A 26,688-nucleotide genomic window follows, 5' to 3' on the forward strand; every position below is an offset into this window, starting at 1 on the left:
TTTGTATGTCACCTCAAGGCAAAATAAGAAAAGAAAAAAAAATACGGAAAAAAAAAAACCAGGAAAAAAATTTCCTTGGCCAATTCTAATTCTGACAACTGTTCAGTACCAGATGTGAGAAAGTTAGTCACTTACTTAACCTACACTTAAAACAGTGTGTGGAATCAGAGTAAATGAAGTACACCCTTGTCTAATATTCTCCCTCCCTCCTTCCCTTTCTCTCTGCCTCTCTGCCTCCCTTCCTCCTTCCTTTCCTCCCTCCCTCTCTCCTTCTTTCCCTTTCTTGCTTTCAAGATCATTTCAAATGCTTATTTGGTCAGTGCTCAGACAGCTCTATTTCCCTTTCTGGAAACATGAAAAAATCACTACCATTCTACAGAAGGCAGTAACATTTTTATAGAAATGCAGAATTGTATGCAGTCTCAAAGGAACACCCCATACTTTCCCAGCTTCTTCTATAAGCCAAAGCTTTGTCAGTAAGAACCAAGAAAACATGCATTCCTTGTGTGGAGAAGGCAGTGTTGCCTGACCACCTGTAGGAGCATACACAGATGTACCTTCTAGGTTTCTGGTCCTACCCACCATCCTCTGGTACCTAAAGCGATCTTGCCCCTACCCCAAAAACAAACCAGAGTCTGCCCACTCTTGTCCTGAATGCTGGGACTCCTTGTGGCCCCACTGTTTCCTAGAGAAGCTGCCTGGGGGTGCCAGAATTACTGGTGGAGGAACACTGCGACAGCCACCACTGCCTGCCCAAGTTAAAGGCTTTGACTTTCACTTTGCCTTGTATTTGTGTGCTCCAAAGGACAAGAGATTAAGGGCCAGAGAGTCACAGAAATATCTCCCGAGACTTCCTAGACGCATCTACATAGTGCTTCGTGCCACCTTGACAACCGAGGGGACTAAGATCCTGGCAAAGTAGGCTTCTGCCTACCTGTTCTCCAGTGAGCGAACCCTCTTTCCTCTACTTGTGAGGTGTCAGTCCCAGATATTTTAGAGGAGTTCTCTGTGAGTGCCAAGGATGCTACATAGTGGAAAGTCAGGTGGGGAAGCAGGCTGATTCACACTTTGCCCCCCTGAGTTAACAACACAAGGCATGCAACAGAAAGGATCATAGGAAATTCAAAGGTCCGAAGGACACACGGAGGGGACCAGAACATCAGCACTGAGGTTTATCTGTTCTCAACTGGGCCATTTTCCCATGTCACATACAGATGCTGGCCGACTCACCCCCTCTGGGGGCTGGGGATGTGGCTCAGTTGGTAGAGTGTTTGCCTAGAGTGCACGAAATCCGGGGTTCAGTCCACAGCACCTCATAAGCCAGGTTGTGCATATCTGTAACCCCCACACTCTGGAAGTACAGGAGAATCAGGTTTTCATGGTCATTCTTAGCTGTACAGCAAACTTGAGGCTAACCTAATCTACATAAAACCGTGTCTCAAACAAACAAGCAACCAACAACAACAACAAATAGAAAGAACCCACTTTTGACAAGCGTCCCTCCTAACAGAAGTGGATTCCTTTTAAAGTCTTATATCCAATGATGTAACTCACTATTCATATACTATCAACAGAATCTAAGTACCAACTCTAAGATCCAATAGGGGACTATGATAAATTTAATAGTACAAAAATTAAAATTACACAAAATAAAGCCCAGTTGTTCAGTTCGAGCCTCTTGGCTTATGTCTTTCAAAGTGATGAACTTCTGAGGTTCTCAAGGCTTCCAGAACCTGAGGTCGTGGTTTAGTTGATAAAATGACTACCTAATACGCATGAAGCAATGGGTTCAGTCCCCAGCACCACATGACCCAACAACCAGACTCTAGATTCTAGATGCACTGGGCATTGGAGCCCCTTCAGCTGGTGCACCCAAGAAGAATACCCCTCACATCTTAGAGTCCTCTGGAGGAGGGCAGATGCGTTTCCTCAGATCTTTGACAAATGTCCCAGAGGTCACTTTGGCTGCCATGGAAAAGCTTTCAGTTTAGAGACAAGATGAGCCCACACATGCATTCCTCATCTATGGTTCTGAACCAAAAAGAACCTGCATGCTCTTCTCTGGTTCGGTATTTGCCAAGGAACCCAGAACACCAAAACCAAGGCCCTTCCTTGCTGCAGAAGTGGGAGATGGAGTGTGTGAAGTGGAGAATTCTTTGAGGCCAACTTGGCTTCACCTCCTCTTGGATAGCTCAGCGGGACACCCTGCCTTCTGGTTCTCTCTGTCAACAAGGAGGACTTTCCTGGCTGATCCTGTATGCACACATTCAAGACCGGATCTGCTAAGGGCTAATGGAGGAGCAACAGAAGCCTGTTCCTTGCCTCTTCCAGCGGCTTGTCTCCATGGACACCTGTAATCTCACCTTTCCTCCATACTAAATTGACCAGTCCCAAAATCCCTTTGCAAAATGACAGTGCCCTTGACAGACGAAGCTGTTGAGTTTCTATATGAATAAGGGCAAGCTGTGTGGAAGTGTTTGTGTGTGTGACAGGGCTTCACAGGAGCAGCAGGGAGAAGTCAAGGAAGAGAGTGAAGAGAAGGGAAAAGCCCAGGAAATGACCACTCCCCCTATCCAAGGTCAACCCACAAGCCAATGGAGGAAAGAAGGCATTTTCAAACGTCTTTGGGGATGAGGTTAGAGGACAGGGAGATTCTCAAAACCATCAGTGAAAAAGCTAAGCTTGTTATGGAGACATCATTTTCTATAAAGACCTGTCTGAGTGACAGCTCATTCCTTTTCCCTAAGGTTTTTCCAAAAGAATTTTCCATGTACAGAAATGTCAGTGTGAAAGATAGGCATTGTCTTTCCTCTTGGTTTCCCTTTTAGAAAACAGAAGGGATTCATTTCGGGGGGGGGGGGGGAGGAAATCATTAAATTGGGTGACATTAAATTATAGTAATTGAATAAAATAATGAAAATGATCCAACAAAGGTGCAGAAAATTCAGTCCTGTGTATTTTGTAACAAGGAAACGACTCCTCTCTCTCCTGACCGAAATATATGCTGGCTCTCCATTACAAACTATGCCTGGCTTAGGTTGGAGAAAGATAGACAACAGGAGACCAGGAGATGCAGGGTAAGGGATAAAAGCCTTGTCTGATGCATGTAAAAACTGTATTCCCTGTATGATGCCATCTTTTATCATAAAGCCATACATGCAGATAGAATATATATATACACATATATATGTATATATATATATATATATATATATATATATATCTTTAAAAAAGAACCTGTATCCCACCCACCCACCCCCCACTCCACTGAACATTTGTAGTACCTCCTACATCCCAAGTATCCACTGGCTTTGTCCTCAAGGATCCCCAAAAAAGACCAGCATAGGCAAGGGGAAGACACAGAAGCAAACCTTTGCTGAGTAACTCAAAACTGATGGCCAATAGGTGAGAGTTGCCATCCTGACCTTCTGCTGGAGCGATGTCCACCCTCTGACGGCAGCTCTCCCAGCTCTGGGGCGTTTCTCTAGTTAGTTCAGGCACACTGGAGTCGGCTTCTTTGGGCTTTCTGACCTGACACTATCCCAAGTCATCCATTTGCCCTCTTCTCCCAGACAAACACTCAGCAAGTATTCAGACTTTGGCAGGACCGGTGACCACAAGCAGACATTGGCTTCAAGTAAGAAACTATAGAAGTTGCCTTTCTGCCGCTTTGTAATAAACGTGTGTTGCACACAGACGTGTGCTATGGAGTGTCCTGTCTGCACAAAACCGAGCAATTCACCACCCGGAAAGCATCCACACCAGATGAGCTCCCAAGTCCTATTTTGCCTTGGCAGATTACTAGTCTACCCCAGGCATTGTGAGGATCCAGCCATTTCAACTGCTCTCCTTCCTGGAATGGATTCCCAGGCCTTTTAGAAACAGTCCGACAGGATGTCAGAAGGCCCTAAACATTCCAAAACGGCAGTTTCCAGGCACTGAGATCTCACCTACAGAGGAATCATGAAATGCACCTCCCCCCAAATGGGTTCAGGAGTCCCTTACTAGTTTCAAGAATTTCTGGGAATGGGGTGTGGAGATGGCTCAGTGAGTAAGAGCTCTTCCTTGTAAGCATGAGGACCTGAACTTGAATCCCCAGTTTTAAAAGTCAGATGTGGCTATGTATGCCTATAACCCTAGCACTGAAGGACAGAGACAGGTGGACCCTAAGAGCTCATTGACCTCCCTGAATGGTAAGCTTCTGGTTGAATGAGAGACTCTGTCTCAAGGGAATAGGTAAAGCATAATAGAAGACACATATGTTGTGCTCTGGCTTCTGAGTGCATATGCATGGGAGCATGTACCAGAATATTTGCATATATGCAACATGTAAAACAACACACACACACACTGAAAGTGAAAGAGTATTTCTCCCCAGATCCCCAGAGCTGGAGAGATGGCTCGGTGCTTAAGAGCACTTGTTCTTGCAGAGGACATGGCTTCTGTTCCCGGCAGCTACATGTGGCTTCACAGCCATCCTCAGCTCCAGCCCCAGATCATCAAGAGCACATTTCTGGCCTCTGTAAGCGTCAGGCAAATATGCAGTGTGCATACATGCACGCGGGTAAAACACTTAGATACATAAAATAATAATAGAATCAAAGAAGAGGAGGAGGAGGAGGAGGAGGAGGAGGAGGAGGAAGAGGAGAAGAAGAAGAAGAAGAAGAAGAAGAAGAAGAAGAAGAAGAAGAAGAAGAAGAAGAAGAAGAAGCACTTCCAAAAGGCATCTGCTCAGGGCTATGAATCTAGTCCCCTAGATACTGACTCTATTTGCCATTTCTTTCCCTACAAATAAAGCACTATGAGGCTACGTCATATATCCAGGGTTCCATTACTCTGTACATAGTAGCCCTGAAACAATTTACAATATATGGTGTAAGTTTCCGCTGAGAACAACCTCGCAGCAACGTGAAAACATATCAGGATCTTCCTTTGGGATTAACCACCCCTAGACTTTCCCTCCTACCTAGGGAACCAGATCCTCTAACAGGTAAGAATGAGATGCCACACTTTAGGGACCTGATTCAGTCCAAATTATACACGGGGCAGGAGAGGGGGAAAGGCTGCTTGGATTGTTCCCAGCTCTCAGCAGCTGCTCTTAACACCAAGCCTGTTTACATCGCCTCACTGACCACTTCGGATGTCACAGGCAAGGCAAAAGAAAAGCTGAAAGGGGATCCAAGAAGTCAGCAGCACCTCTCTCAGCTTACAGAACAGGCACCTTCCCGTCTGCACCGACACATCGTGCTGTTGAGCATCTCGGGATGGCAACGAGAATGGTCAAGAGACAAGTCTTGCTTTTCTTTTTCAGTTTTTGTTTTCACCAGCTAAGGCTTTAATATTCAGAAGTCAATTCCTAGCCTCATTTCTCCCACCACCGGAAGGCCTGCTTCTAAGGAATGGTGGCTTGAAATATCTGCTTCATACTCTGTACCTATGAACTCCTATCATTGCTCCCCATCTCTGGGGCTTGGAAGTGGCTTGTCTTTCTGGGATAGTTGGAGCACAGTTCTTTCTGGTTTAGTTCGGATTCTATCTCCCAATTTAGATAAGCTGGGTCTTAGAAACTGTGTTCCCAAGCATCAGATTTAAGGGGAAATAGGCCAAAATGTGTAGCAAGAGGTAAGGTATGTGGAAAAATATAACCAGTCTTTTGTGCAGTAGAAGGGAATGAATACAAACTCCCTTAAAATGTGCAGCGTTACAAGTCAGCCATTACCGGACACAGAAACCCCACATCAGCATGGCTCAGAGTCAGAATACAACAGGATATTCTATGACTTACTAGTTCGAACCCACCTTGGGGTACTTGGAAGATAATATCTCTTTTATAGCTTAATGGTAAGAATAAGTTGCTTCTAAATTATACAAACTACCCATAATATCGCAAGCACAAAATAAAAGTAAGCAAAAAAGCATTTTTTTGCTTACTTTTACAGCAGGAGACTGTTTTGAATAGGCGTGAAATTAAATAAAAATTAAACCAAAAAAGAAATTTTTAGAGGAACCAGTAACTAGATGGGAAAAAATTGGCTTAGAGTTAGAAGATGTTCCACCTGGAGAAAGAATAGAACATTGGAGAAGATTCTAGAAGGCAGTCACTGTTAATGGAACAACTCTTAGCAGTGATTTCAAAGCTCCCCCTCACAAACTGTGATAGAGGAAAGCGCCCTGTCTGCGTGCCACAGGGCCCCCCCCCCACAAGGCAAACAGGGCCCTGCCTTTCAATTGCTCAGCTCCTCCACCATTTGCTCTCCATGCAGAACCCAAATTCCAGCAAAGCTCTCAAAAATCACAAATGCCATCCCCTTTATTTTATAAATAAACTCACATCTGTGCCAAATGGTGCTGTTACATTAGAAACATTCTAAATGTAAAATAAACCACCCTCTGCCAATATAGCAGAACACTCCGTGGCTACAGGAACAGGGCTGAAAAAGCCTTCTCTGGCAAAGAGGGATTGCTGGGACATAATGTAGAGTTTAAAATGAAAAAACAAACGGGGAACGGAAAAGCTGATATAGAAGATTACCATATCTACAAGAGGTGAAAAGATTGTATACATACCTACACACATGAGAGATAGGCTGGGGGCATAGGAGTTAATTGCATGTTTGTGTATAGTTTCCTAAAAAGACAAGGTACTGACTGATAACTAGAATACAGGGGAAAAACCTGTTACCCCGCTCCTAATCATAGCTTTTCACTTTTGTGCAAATCAAGTGTTTTATCCACCCCAAATTTGAAATAAAAGAAAAATTCAAAAACTACAATTAACTGGGAGTCTATGTCATTTGAAGGGTTGACTTGTTGAGCACGTGATCCTCAGTATGACCACGGAACTGAGCGCTGGCTCACAGAATCTAGAAGTCCCTTCACATCTGAAAGCCTTCAGGGGGCTGGGGGCATCCAGAAGGAAAGTGGCATGCTCTCCAATAAGTTTTTATCAGTTTCCTGGGGCCTGGCAGCCAAGGAGCAGAGACTGCCTGCTGTGCTGCCTAAGCCTTAACAGCTGCATAAACCGGCCATGCCCCAGCTTGACCTATCTCTGAGACAGGTCAGATCTGCACATGTGGGGATAAGAAAACAAGCGTCCCTGCAGCCAGGGCCTGCACTGGCAAGCAGCTCAAGCCAGAGACAGGATCAGGAGTTCTGTGTCCCCAGGGCCTCGGGAGCAAGTACTTGCTTCATTCACAGCACTTGATGATAAAACAGGACACACAAGGGCACACACACAGCCTCACCACCACTTTTGGGTGAGGTGGGGTTGAATAGAAGGAAATCAAATTAAAAGGTCATTGTAATTTATCCTCCCGCTTAGGATGGCTACTTTAGGTTTCCTCAACAAGTCTAAGCTGCAGTCTTAAGAAGAATCCCGCACACCACAAAAAAACGGAGAATGCATGTAATCCCACATGCAGAACTGCAAGGATATTTAAGGATGGGCGGGCTGAAGACGGGGCATACTGAGAAATGGTGAGAACTCCACCAAACGAGCAAGTTCCAGAGTTGCTGGATCCAAAGTTTGAGATCAGTTTTCACCAAGTAGTGTGCTCATCATTGACCGGCAAACTAAACAAACAAACAAAAGTATGCAAACAGCAAGTTCATCTAGCAGAGAAAACCAAGAGCCTGGGAAGGAAAGGAGTGAAGACACATCCTTTGACATTTGGTGAAAGTTTGAGAATTTTATCATTTTTCTTATCCATGAAATCAGTCTTGAAATAACTGCTTGTGAACTCACATTTCTGACATGAGGGATGTGGAGTGCAGCGTGTGTGTGTGTGTGTGTGTGTGTGTGTGTGTGTGTGTGTGTGTGAAGGCTGAGTGTGTGTTTGGTCTTCATTGTTGCTGCTAAGCCCTGAATTAAGCTTTTATCTGCCCTTGGGCTGAGCCCATCTGCTAGTCTGTAGGCTGGTCACTTTCTCAGCATGCTCAGAGTTTGTGCCCCCTACTCCACCAGGACTGTGAGTTTTGCTAGGATGGATATAATTTACACACAAGCAGCTTCTCATGGTAGTCTCACAGGAACCCTGGAAACTAGTATTTACCTACTTCATCTTAAAAGTGCCAAAAATGGAGTTCAGGAGGTCACATCTGAACAGTGTGCTTGGTCACCGTTTCAGAGCCTCATGGGTAAGGTAAGCACGGGCTACTTTTACTTTGGGCACTGTGTTCTTTTGGAGCACAAAAACATGTAGGAAAGTATTAAAGCAGACAGGACAAACACACTCAATGCCCCAACAACCTTCAACCGGGAAGCTGTCCAGTCCACTCTTCCACTTTCTTTACAATAAAATAAATGACACCAATTAGTTTTCTTTAGTTCAAATTAAGCTCAGCTATGAAAATTCAGAGAGACAAACACACTTGCCCTTTGGACACAGTTTTTCTTAATGATAACAATACACTTAAATATTAAATTCTAGGATACATGTTTGAGACTCCAGGGAGATGCCCCGAATAAGAGAATGCATGCCTGGCATGTTGATCCCTGGGTTCTGTGCCTAGCATCAGAGGAATTAAACAAACAAGCTGCGTGTTTATTCCAGAACTTTTCACTAAGAAATAAGAGGGGTATGGTATACCTATGTCATTCATTAAAAAAATCATAAGAGAAAAATGCTGACTGTCTACTAAAATGCTAGTGTGTGACTGCATCAACATTCACTATAATAACAAAAATAAATGAAGTCAATTCTATGTTCTGATACAAAATGAAAAGTAATTAACTTTTTTTACTTAGCTATTCTACCCTAATTTGCTTGTGGTGTCTATCTAATGGTATAAGACCAAGCAGATTTAATGTTGCAGCTCTTTCTAGAGCCATACTTCTTGATTTTATTTTTTAAATATCTACATTTAAGTTTCCACAAATTTATACTTTTTAATTTTTACTATGATATTATGAGTGGTGCACGCTGAAGATACAGTTGCAAGCCCCCTCCCTCCACCTTGTTGGTCAGTGCTGAAGGGGTTCCCTTGCTCATTGTGAAGCATTTTAATCAACTATTTCTGAATGGAATCTGTTGGATTGGATCCAGAACAAGAAGAATTGGCCCCAAGAATTGAGAATTGGTGTTAACATGCTAGTATAGACCCAACAAAACTAGACCACTAAAAGTCCACAGGAAACTTTAGCCAGTAAACTACCGAATATGTCTAAGGACATAGACAGAGAGTAGTTTGGTTTTTGACTGTCATGATTTCTAGCTGCTGCAGAAAAGGCCGTTTGTCAGTGCATAGATGGAGGACATAAAACTTCAGATGACTTACATCAAGTTGCTTTGTCCTGAAGGGGATGTGTGTTCCTTTCTTTTGCTTTACCTACAGCAGAACTGTAAATGCTGGAAAACTATTTTGCTATTTGCCCTGTAAACTAATTTGCCTTCTCAACATTTTCCCCTTTGGGAGAAAAGTGTAACAAATCAAATTCTAAATTTTGCACAGATGCTCCTTATCGCAAATACAATTTCTTCTTTTATCAAAAGAGAAGTGGCCATTTACATAGCGATCTGTTCCTTTTTACCAGGAACAATAGGAAAGCAGGAAATCGAAGGTAAGAATTCATAAACCTGTGTGATTGCCTTCGGCCCCATTTTCATGTCTCCCTTCACCAAGGTCAACTTCCTAATGCAGTGGCCCTCAACCTGTGGGTCATGACCCTTTCGGGGTGGAACAACCTTTTCACAGGGGTTCCATATCAGGTATCCTGCATATCAGATGTTTACATTATAATTCATAACAGCAGCAAAAATTATGAAGTAGTGACAAAAATAATTTTGTGGTTGGGGGCCATCACCTTAGAAAGAGCTACATGAGAGGGTCATAGTGTTAGGAAGGTTGAGAAGCACTCCTGTAGGACATGGGGAGCCATAGGACAGCACCCACTTTCAGCCTGGTGTTCATTTCCAGGAAGAACGGCAAAGTCCAAGTTCCCTTTTGCTTTCTCTCTCTTCATGTAACAAATCGCAAAGTTTGCGGCATTTTGAATTTTGCTGCAGGATTTTAAATAAAGCATAATGTAGGAGCGTTCCTCCTTTGAGGCCACAACTCCCCAGACAGAGGCTTTCATTCTTAGCTTAGCAAACTGGCCTTGGGACGAAAATCTGGCCCAACTTGGAACTGGGATCTACTGTCTCCCTGGCAATGTTTGAGCACACATTCAAGAGGAGAAAGCTGCTTTGACTATGTACGTGTATAAAAATATATGTACATGTAAAATATGCAAGAAAGGATAAAATAATGCTGTACCTGACCCAGCTAAGGCATATTCACACATGCAAGCAGACTCTAACTTACAGCCTAATCTATTTTGGGCAGTCATGCTATATTGCAATGATTTATTAGCGCTATGTTATATTAGTAGGTATTTGAACATAGATGAATCATCAATGAGCTCATTAATTATGAGTTAATATAAGGGATTATTGCATGAAATTTTTAGAAATACTTATAAGGAAAATACAACCAGCAATGACTTATTTCTTGTTTAAGAATGAAAAAGAAAAAGTAAATAATAAAAAATATAAACCCTTATAAAATCATTATTTAGAATCAAAATGCACACTGCAAGGGCGCTCGCAAAGTTCCATACAGCAGCACATACATGGTGTACAAGGAACTATCCCAAGCCTGACTCTGGCACAAAGAGGGGAACCTCAGAGTAATTTGCTGGAATTTGGAAATTAAGCACAGAAATGCTCTGTTTCCAGAGGAGCCCTTGAAAGATTTTTTTTACCGTCATAAAGAAAGGAAAAACCAATACAAATATAGCAAATTCTTAAACAAACAAAAATCTAATAGTTGACCTAAAAATCAACAACAGCAGAAGCCATGATGGGATTCAGGTGTTTTCTCCAGCAGTCACCATGTGGGAACGGACTAAGATCTGCACTGCTGCCTCCAACTCTGAGACCTCTAGGACAGTTTGCAGGATAACACACCTTTACAATACACCAGGGCCAACTTAATTCCTGAAGACCAGTTTGTAAACAAACCCTCATGGCACACATTGTGCACACAAACACATATCTACTCCTCTATTACAGGGATTTAAAAACAAACACCAAATTATGGAAATGCCACCTATAGAGAGATGTGGCCACTCTACCGCACAGTCTTCTGTGTAATTTATTCTCCGTCTAATTCGACATAAAAATCTGATATCTTTTCCACATAACATTCCAGCCTGGGAGGCAATTATAGTGACAAATTCAGATTTAGAAAATTTGCCATAACAGACAGTTGCACCCCCAGCCTCCCCCCCCCCGCCCTCAGCCCTCCTCTGCCCCAGCCCAAAGAGTGAATCAACTTGATAAAAATCACTATCTCAGCCTCAGTTTTGAACATAAACTCGCCACAGGATAATTGAAAAAACACCCCATGAGCCTTCTCTCTGAGATGACAACACGGAACTGGTTTCAGTTCCTATTCCTTGAAGGGGAATTTGGTCAGTTCCTCCTTAGAGATTTCAGAGGAAAAGGAGGATTTTTTTTTCCAAGACAGATAAATTGAAATGATCCTGCATTGATCTCTGTGCTTACGAAGCCCTCACAAAAGTAGGTGGCCACCGAGGGGCTGAGCTCCTGGCCTTTTAATGGATGACAATGGTATCAACAACCGGCTACTTAATCAATATTTGGCCAGAGCTGCAGAAAACGCTCCTTTCAGATTTTAATTCCTGGTTGTAAAACACCCCGAGAGCAGCCAATGAGATAAGGCACCAAGCTGACTGCTTAATTGCCGTTTAGTGGCTAGCGAGTTATGTGGTCGGTTCTTGTTCTTAATAGTTCCTTAATCTTCATTTACTGGAGCGAATGAATAAGTTACCTGTCATAGGGTCCCACTGAACTGCAACTTTCTGGGTCCCAGGCCAGGCAACTCATCACTGAGCATCTCATTCTGCTGCCCACTTATTTCTGCATAACATAAATGTTTAATCTCACGATTAGGAACATTTTTTTTTGGTCCTCAGAATATTCATGGATCTGGAAACCACGAGGGTTTGGTGCAACGGTCCTGTTCACTTGATTGATTTCTGTATATTTCACTTGCCTGAACCGAGGCACACTTTCTGGTTCCGCATCACCGCCTGGGTGGGTTTTATGACTCAGCCCTCGGGACTCTTAAATGACCCTTCAGTAATTATTACACACTGGAAGCCCCTACCTCCTGTTCCGGTGCTATCAACAATCACATCAAACCCCAAAATAAACATATGATTTCAAGCATTAATTAGAAAATCTGCATGTTTTCAATAAAGCTACAGAGTAAGCATACAGCAGTTACCCCAGTCAAACAAGAGGAAAAAGAAAGTGCCAAGGGACAGAAACCCCCTCCCCAACCTCTTCATTGTCCTGTCTAGAGAATGTTACTGCAGTGTGGTGGCCCACTGTCATAACCATTTTCTTCCTTTAAATGCGACACTTTTCTTGAGTAGAATCACAAAACTTTAAAATTAATCTCCAAGTCCAAATACGATTGAGGGCAGACTCCTGTCCTGGCGAGTGGACTTGAAAACGGTCAGGAAGCGACCAGTAATAAAAGATCTGGGTCCAGAAATCTGTGATCCTACACCCCGTTATTTTAATATGTGGGACGGCTCAGCCTGTGCCTCCACACCACATCAAGCCGACACCAGCAATTCCCTTCCTCACCGACACGGAAGAAGCAAAAGCCTTTCCTCTTCACAGCGGGACCCCTCCATTCGAAAGAGTTTTCCAAACCATCCACTGCAAACGAAATATCCCAAGAACTTTATCCCCCCCTTTTTTTGATCTTTATAGACACACATTTTTAATCTGACGTCATTTGTCATTAATTTTAGAAAAGAGTATGCGCTTATACACAAAAAGGGCCGGGGAAAACACTCGCATTTTCTGAAAATAAAAAAAAAGGGCCTTTTTCTCCGCAAATTGAAGAAATGTGAAGAGAATACAGGCTCTCAGCGATCCTGTGTCCGAATCCTCTCAGTTTCATCCCTGCAATTGTTGCAAACCTCCCACGCTTATTTGAAATTTTATTTTTAAAGGGGGGGGGGGAGTCCTGTGAAAGTGTGTCTCCAGTCCCATTCAAAACATCAATTTGGCAATCTGGCCTCTTTCGCCTTGCGCTCCCGCACGGCCACTTCAAAGACGCGGCAACAAGTCCGTAATTGTAACGTTACATCTAAATATTTAAGCGGAAAGTCTTTCCGTCGCGTGTCCATCTACAGTCCCCGTCTGTCCGGTAATTCCATTACGGCACAAAGCAAAAATGTTGCCCAAAACTCACAAACAGGAAAAGCGTCACCCTGCTGAGAGAAAGGGAGGGGGTTGGGAGGAGGAGGAAGAGGAGGAAGAGGCAGAGGGAGGAGGAAAAGAAGGAGGGGAGGAGGTGGAGAAGGAGAGGATGATGAAGGAGCACTTTCTATCGATTAGTCACCGCTTTTGTGTTAAGGGCTTTCTTTAAAATTAGAAAAAAAAATGGGGGAGGTTGCAGAAATTTCACTAATGTGAGCCTCAGGCTAGGGAGGGAAAAAAAAGAGGAGAAGAAGGGGGAGGCGGGCTGTGTCTAGATGAAAGTGAGAGGGACATAAAGGAGGCAATTGAGTCGGCTGCAGCCCGGCGAGCTAAGCTGCGGGCCGGCCGGAGCGCGGGGAGGGGCGGCGCGGCGCTTTGGCGCAGGGCGCAGCAGCGGGGGCCCTGGCTATTGTGGCGGCGCCCGCGGGCCCGCTCTGCTGCGCCGGGGGAGGAACAGAGGCGCCCATTGAGATGCCGCAGCCCGGGGTGCCTGAGTTAGGACTCCGCAGGTCCGGCTGCGCCTGCTCCGTCCGCACTGCTGGCCAGGGACAGGGTGGAAGGTCCTTGGCCGTTCATTGCTCTTCTTTCACCAATGTGTTGAAGCAGGAAGGATGGTCTCAGCAGGAGTGCAGAGAGCCTAGGGTTCCCTTGGAGCACAGGGCAGGACGCACCCGCTGTATTTGGTGAACAACTCTTGGATTGGACAAGGAAGAAGGAAAATTGGACAAGACAAAAGGGACAGTTTAGGAAAAAGGACAAGATCTTGGGGGTGGGGTGGCTCTGACCTCTGTCTGGGTTCCTTTCTCCCCGCATCCAAGCGTCTGTCAAGCAGACCCCAAGCCAAATTTGTGTCCAGCAAAGTCAGTCTCAGTAGCAGGTACCAGGCCCATCTGGCAAGAGCACACAGCAGTGGTGGGGACTCCCGAAAGTCCCTCCTCCGCCAGCTTTTCCCTCCCCTTTGCCAGGACTCAGAGAGCTTTTTCTCAACATCCATTCTATTTTACAAGTGGGACCGCCTGAGACTTTTGATGGCCAAACAACGGAGCGGGATATTTGAGGTTTCTAGACTTCAAACTGCATCTCCCTCTCTCCTCTTTCTGGGCCCCCTTGCCCTGCAGGGTTCATCCGGAAAGGAAGCTGGAGGCACTGAAGGGACCCAGGCTACGCCTTCCTTGACAACCCCAAATTAAATTAGACTTCAGCCTCTGAGGGGTGTGTGTGTGTGTGTGTGTGTGTGTGTGTGTGTGTTTCAAGGACACAGCCCCCACTGGGGGAACACTCTGATTTTTAAAAATGGTAGCAATTGCCCTTGAATGGCAGCCGGCCCAGTGAGGCGACCCAAAAGATTCGGAACATTTTGTAGGTGAAATGGCCACGTTTTCCACGCTGGAGAGTCCATAAAACTTCCTGGCTCAGCAGCTACTGGGGCTCATTGAATAATTCATCCCTCATTGCAAGCCCATAATGTCTATTCTGGGCCCTTTGTGGGGCTGTTTTCTCTTCTTTTCTCCTTGAATTATAAAAAGGCTGCCTTCCTTTGTTCACACCAAGCTGCTCGGAGCTGGAGCTTTGTCTGGGCCAAGCTAAAGTGTGAGTTTCAATGGACTCTCCAGGCTTTGTCTCCCAAGTTCATCTCCAAGTGTAGATTGTGTAGAGAAGGCCTTCTTTGTAAACGCTGGAAAAGTTGTACAAATGTTTGACCAGCTCATTTGGGACGTTTTGTCTCCTGGGCCTCGGTTGTTGCGGCTGTGAGGGAGCGGCTGCTCTGCCTGGCTGCCACTTCGAGCTCGGATCAACAAGTAGTAAAGCCATGGATCCTGGCAAGGCCTCTCCCATAGCTATGCTAAAGTAGAGCCTCTCTTCTAGCCTCTGCTCAAGGAGCGCATTGGGTCTGGGAGAAGTCTGGGTCCTCAGCCCTCTTCCTTCTTTCACCCTAGTACCTCTAGACTGCAGCTAGGGCTGGAAAATAAACCAGAGGGGACAAGAAATACATTTGTCCAGGCTTACACAGATTTCAGAGAAGCCCCTGCTGTAAACACAGAAGTAACCGCATGCCCATCTCCCTGCTCAACTTCCTTCCATTCTGGGTGCCTTTTCTTGATTATATGTGTGCCCTAAAAACATCCATATATTAGAAGTCAGGCACTTGGTTGCTAACATCTAACTCTAAATATCGACGGTGCCTTTTGTATTGGTTTGAAGGCAGCTTTCCTGGATAGCCAGCATTTGTCCCAACAGCAATCTGTCTGCTAGAGCCATCTTCCAGTTCATCCCATAAAGCCCTGGTAGAAAACGGTTCTTCCTTTCTGTAAACCTTTATTTTTGAATGACTCCAAGCAGGTAATAGTGAAACAGCCTGTAATTCTCGATGCCCCGGTGGGAGATTTTTCTTTTTGGTGCTGACAGGCCACAGCCAACATGGAGTGGGTGGTCTGTACCCCTGGGGGACGGAGGGTGACGACACCAGGGGCTCAAGAACACAGATCCCTTTGACCCAGATCCCTACAGTGCTATGACTTGGGCACCGTCAGTTGTCAAGCACATACAGGTTATATATCCCTCATCCTACTTGAAAAGAATTGAAACGTAGCCAGTTTACGTACACACATGCATGTCTCACACGTGTATGAGGCAGCAGGGGTGGGGCATCTTTAGGCTCCCACTGCCCAGAAGAGTCATATTCTCATTAATTCTCACCCACACCACAGTATTTTCCAGAGTGTAAAATCTACTTCAAGCTCCGAAGACTTAATTAACAACCCCCGCATTATTAGCCCATATAAGTTATTTTCAGAGAAGCTTAGTTGCCATCTAGAAAGCGTCCACCTGCAACACATTTCCGACTTCTCGACTCCAAGGAGCTAGAAATGGTGGAGAGTAAAACTCACAATAGCTTAGCGTTAGTATTACTGGAGGTGGCACGTGCTGAGTATGCATGAGGTCCCGGATTCGAACTCCAGGAAAATAAAATAAAAATTAGAATAGAGAAGATATTTGTTTAATACCAAGTACCTTGCTGGTCTTTCACGTAAATGTCCTTCCCAAGAGCAGTAGCTGTGACCGAGGCAGGAGGTGGGCTCTGAGAAGAGCCAGGGCCGGTTTGCGGTTGCGCAGACCCACAAGTCTTAGAACCAGCGCTTGCTAGTCGGTGGGCACGGCCCAGTGGGGCCCCTTACCTCGCTCACTCAGGATGCCGTCGATGCTGTGCTTACTCTTTTTCTCGCTTTCCTCTGCTTCCTTCCTGTCTAGATCCACCTCCTCCTCTTCTCCTTTTCCAAATTTACTCCTCAGGATCCGGCTGATGGAACTCACTGGGAATAAGAGGAGGAGGGGAGCGTACAAATTTGAGAAACTTAGGGAACGGTCCCTAAGGAGAGACCTCAAAGGCCCAGCCCAGGCACTCAACCCCTCCTGGGCAGGGACCATCATTTCTGTGTCCTGCCTCTGGTGGCATCCCAGTCCTTTTCCATTCTCTCCGGTCTTAAAAAAACCCCTCACACTTCCGTGAAGTTTTAATTGCTTAGATTGGAACTGGAAACTAGAAATCTCCAAGCACCTCCAATTTAGAACCTAGAAGTGTTACCTCTGTCCCTCTCCTAGAAGAGGTTGGCTACTTGCCTCTGAACACCCTAAGAGGATCCTTCCACTAGCTCACCCTTCACCCCTCCCCACACTGGGTCCCAAAGTCCTGGTAAGAAGAACCTGGGAGGGCCTGCCGCCTGCAGATCAACTTGTTTTCAGGATAGAAAGGGTTTAAATTTCAACAGCAGAATATTTCCCTATTGTAAAAATCAAAAGAAAACGCACTCTCTACGATTTATTTTTTCCAGATTCCAGTCTGGTAAACAAATCCATGCTCTGAAATATATCGTTCTCACAGAGGGAAAAAGGGAGTTTCCTTTTAATTAAAAACAAACTCTTCCCGCGCGGAGGGCCAGCGCTGGCCCTTCTCCGCCCCCCTCCCACATCCCCCACCTCTCCCAAGCTGCCAGGATGCTGGACCGACTCTGGAACTCCTGGGGAAATCGCGTCCAAACGAATTTTCACCCCCTTTACTGCCCCAGCCAACTCTCCACCGGTGCGGCTTGGATCTCCCTTCAGTGGAGGTTACCAAAACATTGGTTTCTCTTTAGAAGGGAACATCAATACTAATAATCATTTGGCCTGTGCGCCGCGTATCTGCATTTCCGCCCCTTAGTAGAAATCCGTTTGCGGGGAAACATCAGGTCGTCCCCCAAGCCGCCACCCTGGGGACCAGCAGTTCACCCAATGCTCCATAAAACATCAAGAATGTCTGGCTTGTAAATATTTCAGGGCAGTCTCTTAATAGCCACGATAGATAACTGGGGCGATTTTTATGGCTGGTGTGTCCCATTGGAGTACGAGACTTACGGTCGCGCCTCCGGGAAAAGTTAATGGACCCAGTACCTGAGGGTACAGTGTTCCGATCACAGACAGCGTCCTTGAGTAATTTGTCTCGAATTTCCCAGCTGAACATGCCCGGGTTTTCTCTTTTGTATTCCTCAATTTTCTTCTCCACGTCAGGCGTTGTCACCTGCTTTAAGAGATAGGCGGGTGGTGCGTTGGTACCCAGTATTGTGAGCCCGATGGGGTGCCCCCACCTCAGGGTCTTTTGGATGCCCCTTCATGTAGTCTCTGGGAGTGTCCCTCTGCTTAGCCAAATGACTTTAATTCAGTTTAGATAGAAGCAGACAGGAAATTATCCCATTGGGGCAGCCTGGAGACCCTCCACCTGCCCAAAGACGCTAGAGCAACCAGATTAAATTAAGAAAAAAAAACTAAGTTTGGACATAAGGGCTGTACATTCTGATCACCAGAAACTGCGGGGAATCCACACAAAAACGAAACTAAAAGGAGAATGCTGAAAAGAGCCACAGAAAAATCAAATTATGTCAGTTCCGAAGAGGTCAGAGCTGAGCCATGGAAGGAGTAAAATGAGATTTCCAAGGCCATGTATCTAGGTTGTGTTAGTGTTGTTGCTTTTAATTAAACAAACATAGATAACTTGAAAGAATGACTCTTTCACCCACTCAAATAAAACTGTCTCCTTAGATTCTCAGGTTAAGTGAGAAAACGGGGCGAGAGAGGAACTGTGTTTGGGAGTCTTCAGCGTCCGCTTGATTTTTAACACCCACCTCTGACAACCAGAAAATCATACTGGCTTCTCTGCATAACTCAAAGAGAAGGCAGCACCCCATATTATCTCCTCCCACTCTCTAGCCTGCAGGACTTTATTGCTTATTTTAAAAAAAATAACATAATTTAAGGATCTCACAAAACTACCTTTCAAAAATGGAGTCAAGAGGCTTATTATAAAGAAAACTAATAGTTCTGGCTTCTTGAAAACAATTCGACTGGAGGTTGAGGGGGGTGCGGTCCAAAGCTGGGAAAGAAACTGTTCAAGAACCAAATTGGAATGTTTAGCTTCGTTCTAGGATGCTGCCATGAGAGGGGGCTGGGAAGACTGTTGGGGAAAATCAACAATGGGTGGGCTTGCTTTAGGTGTTTATCGAAATAATTTGATAAGGTTTTCAAGGTTCTTAGGCATCAAAAACTAATGTTACCTCCCTTTGCTAAAAATGCTAGCCTTTCTCCAGTGTTCAAGGACCACCAGCAGCCATAACAACCGAGTTCTACACGCACAAAAACACTTCTTCCTAGATATGAGGTATACCTCTCTTGGAAAGTCCCTAACTCCGAGCTAGAGAGTGTCTCCTCCCCACCCGCTGGACCACGGGCCCTGCCTCCATGAAACTAGGCCCCAGACTCACCTTGGGCTTGCTGCCTCCAATGGCACCAGGACGGATGGAGCCTGTCTCCTGGTACCTGCACAGGATCTTAGAGACACAACCGTGGGATACGCGCAGCTGGCGAGAGATGACGCAAGGCCGAATGCCATGGTGGGCCATCTCCACGATCTTGTGGCGGATGTGGTTGGGCAGAGGCCTGCCGTTGATAAATACTCCTCCGAGCTGGTTGACCCGTCCCTGGCCAAGGGGGGTGGACACTGGAAAGAGAATGCAAAAGACAGAGCCCAGGCTCAAGTCATTTTAGAATAGAAAGAAAGCAGCAGAAAGACGAAAGAATCTAACTCTGCTTCGTTCCGGCCAGCCCTCCTATGTCACTCAAACACCAGCTACGAAGCTTTGGACTCCCAGTCCGGGACCCTTACGGTTATGATTGTTTAAATAATTACGCACTGCAGGGGCATATAATCTTTCGGAAATTGAGTAATTGCCGCAAGATAACTTCCTGCAGAAGAAACTGTATTTTCTCTTTTTGAGAGAAAGGGGGTAGTGCAAGTCGGAGAAAGAACCAGGGCTGGTGCCTAGACTGTCTTGCAATAACTGCCACAGAATCTGGCCGGGTCTGGAGCAAGCAGAGAGCCTTTAGTGTTTCCGAACCAGGGAGTAGTAGGCAAAGTTGCGGAAAGGAGACACAGGTGATAGCATGCATCACCTGTTACGCCTTATAAATGAAACCGGCGGTGAGCCTGGCTGTGGCCACCACAGCCCAGGTTACTGCTCTACTGTCTACTCTGGACCGAGGTCTAAGGGCTGTGCTTTTACGGCCCAAATTGTTTGGTAGGGTTCGGGTTTGCAGTAATGTCTGCCTCTCCAAGCAAACCAAAAGGCATTTCTAAACATGTTAGGAAACTTCGAGATGCCTCTTGAGTTGAATGGAATTTAACTAATCAATAATAAAACTTCCTATTATGACAGCAGGAAAATTCTTGCCGAACTAGCAGGAATTTATCAAAAGTGGACGCAGTTGGGACACTTTCCTAGCAACTTTGGGCGAACAGACTGAGAATTTGCTTCCGCTGCTGCGAAGCTTGTCCACCTTCCTCACCGTAGCAACTCCCAAACAACAGAGCCAAGTGGAGCAGGCGGGAATAGGTCAGGCAAGTTCCGAAGGTTTGTAGAGAGTGTGAAGCTGTCTGTGCCCCCAGAAAGTGAAATGGGGCTTCTCTCCCCTCCACGAGAACCCCTCCCCACTATTGCTTCTTAGGATGGGAAGTAAAGAGGAAGAGGCTCCCGGGAACGCACGACTCAAGGCCCAGGAAACCTGGAATGGGGTGCGGCAGCCAATCCCAGGCCCCGGGATCCGGATGGGCTGAGGCCCTAACGTACCTTCCAGCGGGAAGCCGCTGCGTGGGTAATTCTGCCCCGGGCCGGGCCGCATCATCCTGGGCACAGCGCCGGCCAGCGTGGTCATCCTGGGGGCAGCTTCACTCGCAAATTATATCCAGGTGAAGGCGAGACGGAAAAGCGAGCGCAATGAGGCGGGTGACCCTCGGGAACTCTCCAGATCGCGGAGAGCTCCTCCCCAAAAAGAAGACTGGAGAGGAGAGAGAGGCGGGGCGCGGGGAAGGGGGGCTGCTAGCTCCTAGTCCACCCGCTCTAGAGGAGTCCCCAGATGAAAGATCCTAATCCCAAAGCGAACAAGTTTGGTGCGAGTCTGGCAGATAGGCCCCTCAACTGGGGCCACTGGCAAGGGTGCTCAAGGCGCCACGAAAATGGGGGCGGGAGGGTGGTGACGAGGTGGGAGCACGGCCCCGAGTCTCCTCCCGTCGTGACACCGAGTGCACGGATCCGGACTAGGGAGCATTTATTAGTTCTTTCGCCCAAAGCTTGGTCAGGAGCCCTGAGCTGCGATTGGCCGATGAGGAGACCGTCCCGGGTGGCGAAGACTCGCGCTGATTGGGCGACAGAGGCTACTTTCTCTTCCCATCCCTGACGGTGCCCAGGCCTCCACCGACCCGGAGTGGGACCAGCTCTGTGCCCCTTTCCCCAAGAGAAAAGGATAGACAGGTTGAAATTGAAAGAGGCAGCCTGGGTGATGAGAGCGGCTGAGGCTGGAGAAGGGCTCGCTGTGTCTGTCGGTCACTCCACGTGTTTGTCCCTCTGATCTCTTTGGTTTTCCATTCCTGTCTGTCTGTTAAGTCTTCTGTGTCTCTCTCGGAGAGGCTTGCTCTTATCTGTCTCCTATTCTCTCTTACTGTCTCTACTTTTCACCTGTGGGTTTCTCTTCGGGGTTACTAACATGGGGGTGGGGAGGGGCTGAAGGAGTCCCGGATGTGTTTAGTGTTCCTTTCTCTGGTCTGCCCTGGGCCAGGGCTCGCTATGGGAGTCTCCAAGAGTGGCTCCTCTCGGGAAGAGTCCTGGATGTGCCCAGAAGGTCCCTTTGTCTTCCTTAGTCTGGGACTGATAGGTGGAGTAGCCTTAGACATAGACAGCCATGACTAGGCCTCCGAACTACAAGTTGCAAACTGGGACGAGGGAATTCAACTCTTATGCCCCCTCCTCCACCCCCGTTTAAAAGTCCTTCTGGGAAGTCGGGGACTCTAAATCACACATACAAATCGATCCCTGATGCTCATGCATCTATATGTTGAGGTTTTGCTCGGCTGCAGCGTTTGTTCTCAGGAATTTATTATGGCATTCAGACTAAACTGCTGGAAAAATAAAAGGAGCAAAGTCTTGGCTAGGAGCTGAAGTGTCCCCAGCAGGATATGACGCCAGGAGTGTTGTAAAGACTGTCTGTCCTTAGAGAAGGTACCATTGTGCATAGCCTTTTATTTATAACTTGGTAAGTGCCAGCGAACTCGCCTCCTTTACACCCCCGAGTGCCAGCCCCGCGTTCTGCACCGCTCTTTATTCCCTCAAGTCTATTCAGGGACTGTCACTCTGGGGCCGAGAGGTATTCAGGGCCTTAATCAATCAAAAGGATGAGAATCGGGCAGGTTTTTTCCCTTTGAAATAAAGGAAACAATGACTTCTGGGCTTCAAGTTCCCCTTTTTCCTTTTATGATATTTGAATTTTTCCTGCCCCTGAGTCCTCCACCCCTCTCTACATCCCTCTACCCGCATCTCCTTTGACAGTTTTGACGTGAACTCAGGCCCCCAATCCCACTTGCCCAGCCCTAATTAAGGCAAACTCAAGAGGCAAGATTGGTGGTGGGGAGGGTGCGGGTAACTGTTCAATGTCCAGGAGCTGGCCCTTTAAGAGTTTACTCCCAGTGGGAAAAGCTGGGTAGTTCTGTGCCCCCCCTGAAGTCAAAAGGCTTCCTTGACCCTGGGAGCAGGCGAGAGAGGCCTCTGGGGACTCCAGAAAATGTCTGGACACCCCACCCCCACCCACCCACACTTGAGGGAGGAGCATTTGAGTTCCCAGTGGAAAGCCGAAAAGCTCTTTGCCTGGAGTTCTGCTTAACCAAGTTTTATACTAAATGATTCAAGTTGTCAAGGGACAAAACTTTCTCACTTCTTTTTTCAGAATCGGGGTCCTTCAAAGTCTGGGTATTTTTTTTCTAAACCTTGGCACATCCAGAGCAACCGAGGAGCCAGACTTTCCCAAGTTTTTGTCTCCCCATAGCTGAGCATAGCCGGGTTTCCCACTTTGTAAGGTCAACTTTAATCCATGGGAGGACGAAGGACCCAAGGTGAACTTCAAGAGGGTAAACTAAGGCTGTATACTCAGTGAAAAGGGGTCCATTTTTGAGGGTTAGAGCCCCGCTGGGGCCGAGCCTTTAATTCAAGACTTCAGTGGTGTGTCTCCAGTTTTCCAGAGGACTGTCCCTGCTGAAGAGCCAGCAATGGTGACCTCTTTGTAATGGGTGGCTGCAGATTCCTTTCTGGGTTAAGAAAGTCCTCTGGGACACTTCCACCGAGGTATTGCCAGTTGAACAGCTCCTGGGTGCCAGTTCAATGGTACATTCATACTTGCCACCTGCTAGGAAAATGTCCAGGCAGAGGAGATGGGGTAAGGGAAGAGTCAAGGACTGTGCTATTTCCCTCCCCTGCCCAGCGCTCTCCGGTCCACATGCCACCAAAGGCCAACTCATGTCTGCGCAGAAGTCCCCAGGGTCCTGAGGGCACTGAGTGGATTAAGCAGATGGGCCATTTCTAAAACCCCTGGTGAAGGCCAAGGCTGAGGGTCTCCTGAGAGTGGCACCCAGTGCCAAACCAAATCAGGCAAAGCCAACTTGGAAGAAGCACACAACAGGTTACTGCCCGGTCTGACAAGCCCTGGTTTCCCGAAGAAAATTTGTTGGGGTCTTCCTTTTTCACCAAATGTGTCTGGAAGCTGAAACCACCCTATCCCAACAGCCTGCACAGGGGAGTCTCCACCCATATGGCTTGTCCCAGCTAGGAGCCACTGGGCTACCAAGACAAGGCGTTCAATCTAGCCACAGTACGGTCACTAATTGGAGAACCCAGGTTTGGACAGCAGCACTCCTCCTTGGGGCCCAGGGTGAACCTCAAACGTGTCCAGAGAAGTGCCTGCAACCATCCCGTGAATAACCCTGGCACCCATTCCTGAAGTTCACATATTTGTAAAATGAAATTTGAGTCTTGAGGACAAAAATAGTATTATCTAGCCCACGTGACAAATGAGGATTGAAGAAGAGAACATTGCGGTTGACTCCTGTATCCACCCCTCACACCCACACACTTTAGAGGTCTTTCGGGTATTGTAGATAAAACTGACAATCCAAGCCTGAGCGAACTGTGCTTAGTTCTTAGTTCCCAAGTGGATATGGATCTGGGACTCTACATCGCAAAGGCCTGAAGTGGCTTCTGCTGGGACATTTCTCTATGTATCCTCTTCACTTGGCGCGGGGCGGTTCATGCATGGGCTTCTCCAGGATCCTCGGAGATGACCTCGTTACCGAAGTCTCAACCCGGAATTATAATTAATGCAAAATAATGTTAAGAGGGAGGGAAGTATAGTGGTGGTGAAGGCCCCCAGGGCTCTCTCTGTTGGGGCTGGTGGGAGAGACGCTGAGACAGGGACCGGCAGCCCACGGGGGTGGGAGGTAGAGGTTGCTTGACTGCGCCGCTGGGCGGCAGGATACAGTGGGACAACTGCGTAAGAATCTTCAGTTCTACAAAAAGAAGTCTAATGAAACTCTAGATTCCAGGTCGTGAGCTTCCCAACCAACAGTGTTAGTTTCCTACTGGTGAATGTGTGGGTTAAACCCGTGGAGCAGCACGCCCACCACAGCATCAATGACGGTCATTTTGCACCCCAGCTCCACAGTCGCTTGTCAAAAGCGTTGGCGCCGCTCTTCTCTTCATAAAAAAAAAAAAAAATCAGGCAGAGTGAGCTCGGATTTAGGAACAAGATGCGGATCTTGAAATGTCTGGGTGAGCCACAGCGGGTTTGTCCTTGTCATGCCCCTGTAGCAGAGGGGTCCTTGGGGAGCTGAGAGCGGGTTCGCAATAAAGAACATATGGTTTGTGGAAAAGAAAGGGTAAAGGAAAAGGAAAAAGGAAAGGAAAAGAGACAAAGAGAAATCTTTTAAAAACAAAACAGAATAGGCAGAAACTGCATCTCTGTAGTCTTACAGAAGTTCATTTGCAAGATTTATTTTTAAATAAACACAGATGGTCATCTGCCACAGCCGGAGGAGTCTTACAAAATATGATGACGATAATAATAATAACAGTAACAGTAATAATAGTAATAATAACAATAATAATATATTAATCCTCTGCACGCATCAATGGGAGTAAACTGAGGAGGAGGAGGAGGAGGAGGAGGAGGAGGAGGAGGAGGAGGAGGAGGAGGAAGAGGAGAACTTGATCTCTAAAAGAGCCAATTTCGTGACTGCCTGTGCTCATAGATCTGACTCTGGTGTATCTGTGGTTAGGGGCTAAGGTGAAAGGGCTTTCCTTAGCCTGAGGACTGACTGACTGGTACCGGGAGCAGTCTGGGCTGCCTTTGTGCAGAGGCAGGCAGAGAAGCTGAGTCTCGGGCGCCCCAACAGTGATTAAGAGGAGTGAGTAAGAGAAGCAAGGTCTACAAACTTTCTATGGACTGCTGACTAGAACAAAAAGGTAGAAAAATGACCCTCCCAGGAGCTCCTGTTCCAGGGAGACTGTGAATCCTGCTCTAGGGGCTGACAAAATGGTGGAGTAGCAAGGCAGTGGTGACGTGGCTGGCGAGGCGACAGGCCTGTCGCTGGAATGAGTGCAGACCTGTTTCTGAGTCATCCCGGTGCAGGCGTCAGAGCAATAGGTGACACCACTCCTCTGGATCCGAGCCCTTCGACTTCCGGGAGATTTTTGTGATGATTTCTATCGGAGGGATGAGGGTCAGTTAATTAATAGGAACAAAAAGGGAGAAAGCCAGTGTTCAATTGCAGGGTGCCCCTCACCGAGCCTGGACGCTAGTTACCTGGGAGTCGTGGCAGCAGCTGGAGATCACGGGCCGCGAGTGTGCCCCCAGCTCTGCGACTGGGGACTTTAAAGGCAGGAGTGGAGCAGGAGACACAGCAGCGCGCTGAGCAGAGAAATCTCAACAGGTGGAGGAGACAAGATTCCTGTCCTCCACGCTGAATCAACTGACCAAAGCCCTGCGGGGAGCCAGCCTGGAGCCAGGGGTGGACAACCGGAAGTTGCCTTGTGCACCTGCCTGGAAGAGACTCAGTGGGAAAGTGCGCTCAGTGCACAGAGTAGGCAACTTGGCTAAGCAGGGAGGGGCTGCTGTTTTCAGGATCCTAAGACTTTCTATAGTGAAGAGGGTGGATAGAAGGAAAAATAAGAAAAAATAAGGTGAGGGAATACTGAGAAAAACGGAAAAAGGCGGAGAAAAGGAAAAATGGAACTAGAAAAAAACAAACAAACAAATAAACAACAACAAAAAGAAGCAAACCAGAATCACCCTGCCGTGATGGAATCGCTAGACATGACTAAGTGTTAAGTTCCTTCCTAGACTCTAAACCATTTCTCTATCTCTAACCTTCTCTCCACACCCTCACCCATGCCGCGGTCAGAGGAAAATGTCCGTCCGCTTTAAAAATACGATTTTCTTTTCTCTAGACGAGAGTGGGAGCAGGATTATTTTGAATCCCAAGCTTGGGAACAGGAGAATCACGAGGGTAACTCCAAACAGATGAAAACTGACCATCTTGGACAAACGAAAGGAAGAAGCAGCCAGAGAGACGCCAGAATTTAGCCCGCGCAATTTGCAGAGCAGACTCTCGCCGCTGGCAAGGCCCTCTCAAAGTCATCTCGCAGATAGCTGTCCTGGTCCGCACAGTGGCAACTCACTGAAGTCACTGTGGAAGGGTTGCCCCTTCTAGAGGAAAAGCAAGCAAACAAACAAACAAACAAAAAAGCTTCACGAGGGGGTATTCCAATTCCCTGCACAGAGTCAAGAGTCAAGACAAGTAGCCCCAAGAGGAAAGCGCGTCAGAGAGCCTTTCTTCTTTCTTCTTTTCTTTTCCAAACGAAATCTAATACGATCTGGCTGCAAAAATATATATCACCAGCTCTGAGTCTGAAAGATTAACATTCGGATACGTAGGAAATGTAATCTGCATGGCTAATTGATTCCCAGCGTATCAGTTTAAAGGATAAAGATCGATATCTGC

The 26,688-nt window shown here is 46.7% G+C and overlaps 1 protein-coding gene across 1 annotated transcript in view; it reads right to left on the minus strand.

The window, feature by feature from the left end:
• The window catches only part of Pax3 (paired box 3), a 92,885-nt gene extending 72,354 nt beyond the window's left edge, over positions 1–20,531 (minus strand). Inside the window, exons 1-4 of the mRNA XM_041650555.1 lie at positions 20,438–20,531; positions 19,076–19,311; positions 17,712–17,841; positions 16,460–16,594 (exon numbers count right to left, since the gene is read on the minus strand). Of these exons, the coding sequence (XP_041506489.1) occupies positions 16,460–16,594; positions 17,712–17,841; positions 19,076–19,311; positions 20,438–20,522 (586 nt within the window). The 5' untranslated portion in view covers positions 20,523–20,531. The remainder of the gene's footprint in view (positions 1–16,459; positions 16,595–17,711; positions 17,842–19,075; positions 19,312–20,437) is intronic.
• Positions 20,532–26,688: the final 6,157 nt, after the last annotated feature.

The sequence above is a fragment of the Microtus oregoni genome, unplaced genomic scaffold, assembly GCF_018167655.1.
Source record: "Microtus oregoni isolate MIOR12 unplaced genomic scaffold, Mior012 000004F_ref0000308, whole genome shotgun sequence".
Classification (NCBI taxonomy): domain Eukaryota; kingdom Metazoa; phylum Chordata; class Mammalia; order Rodentia; family Cricetidae; genus Microtus; species Microtus oregoni.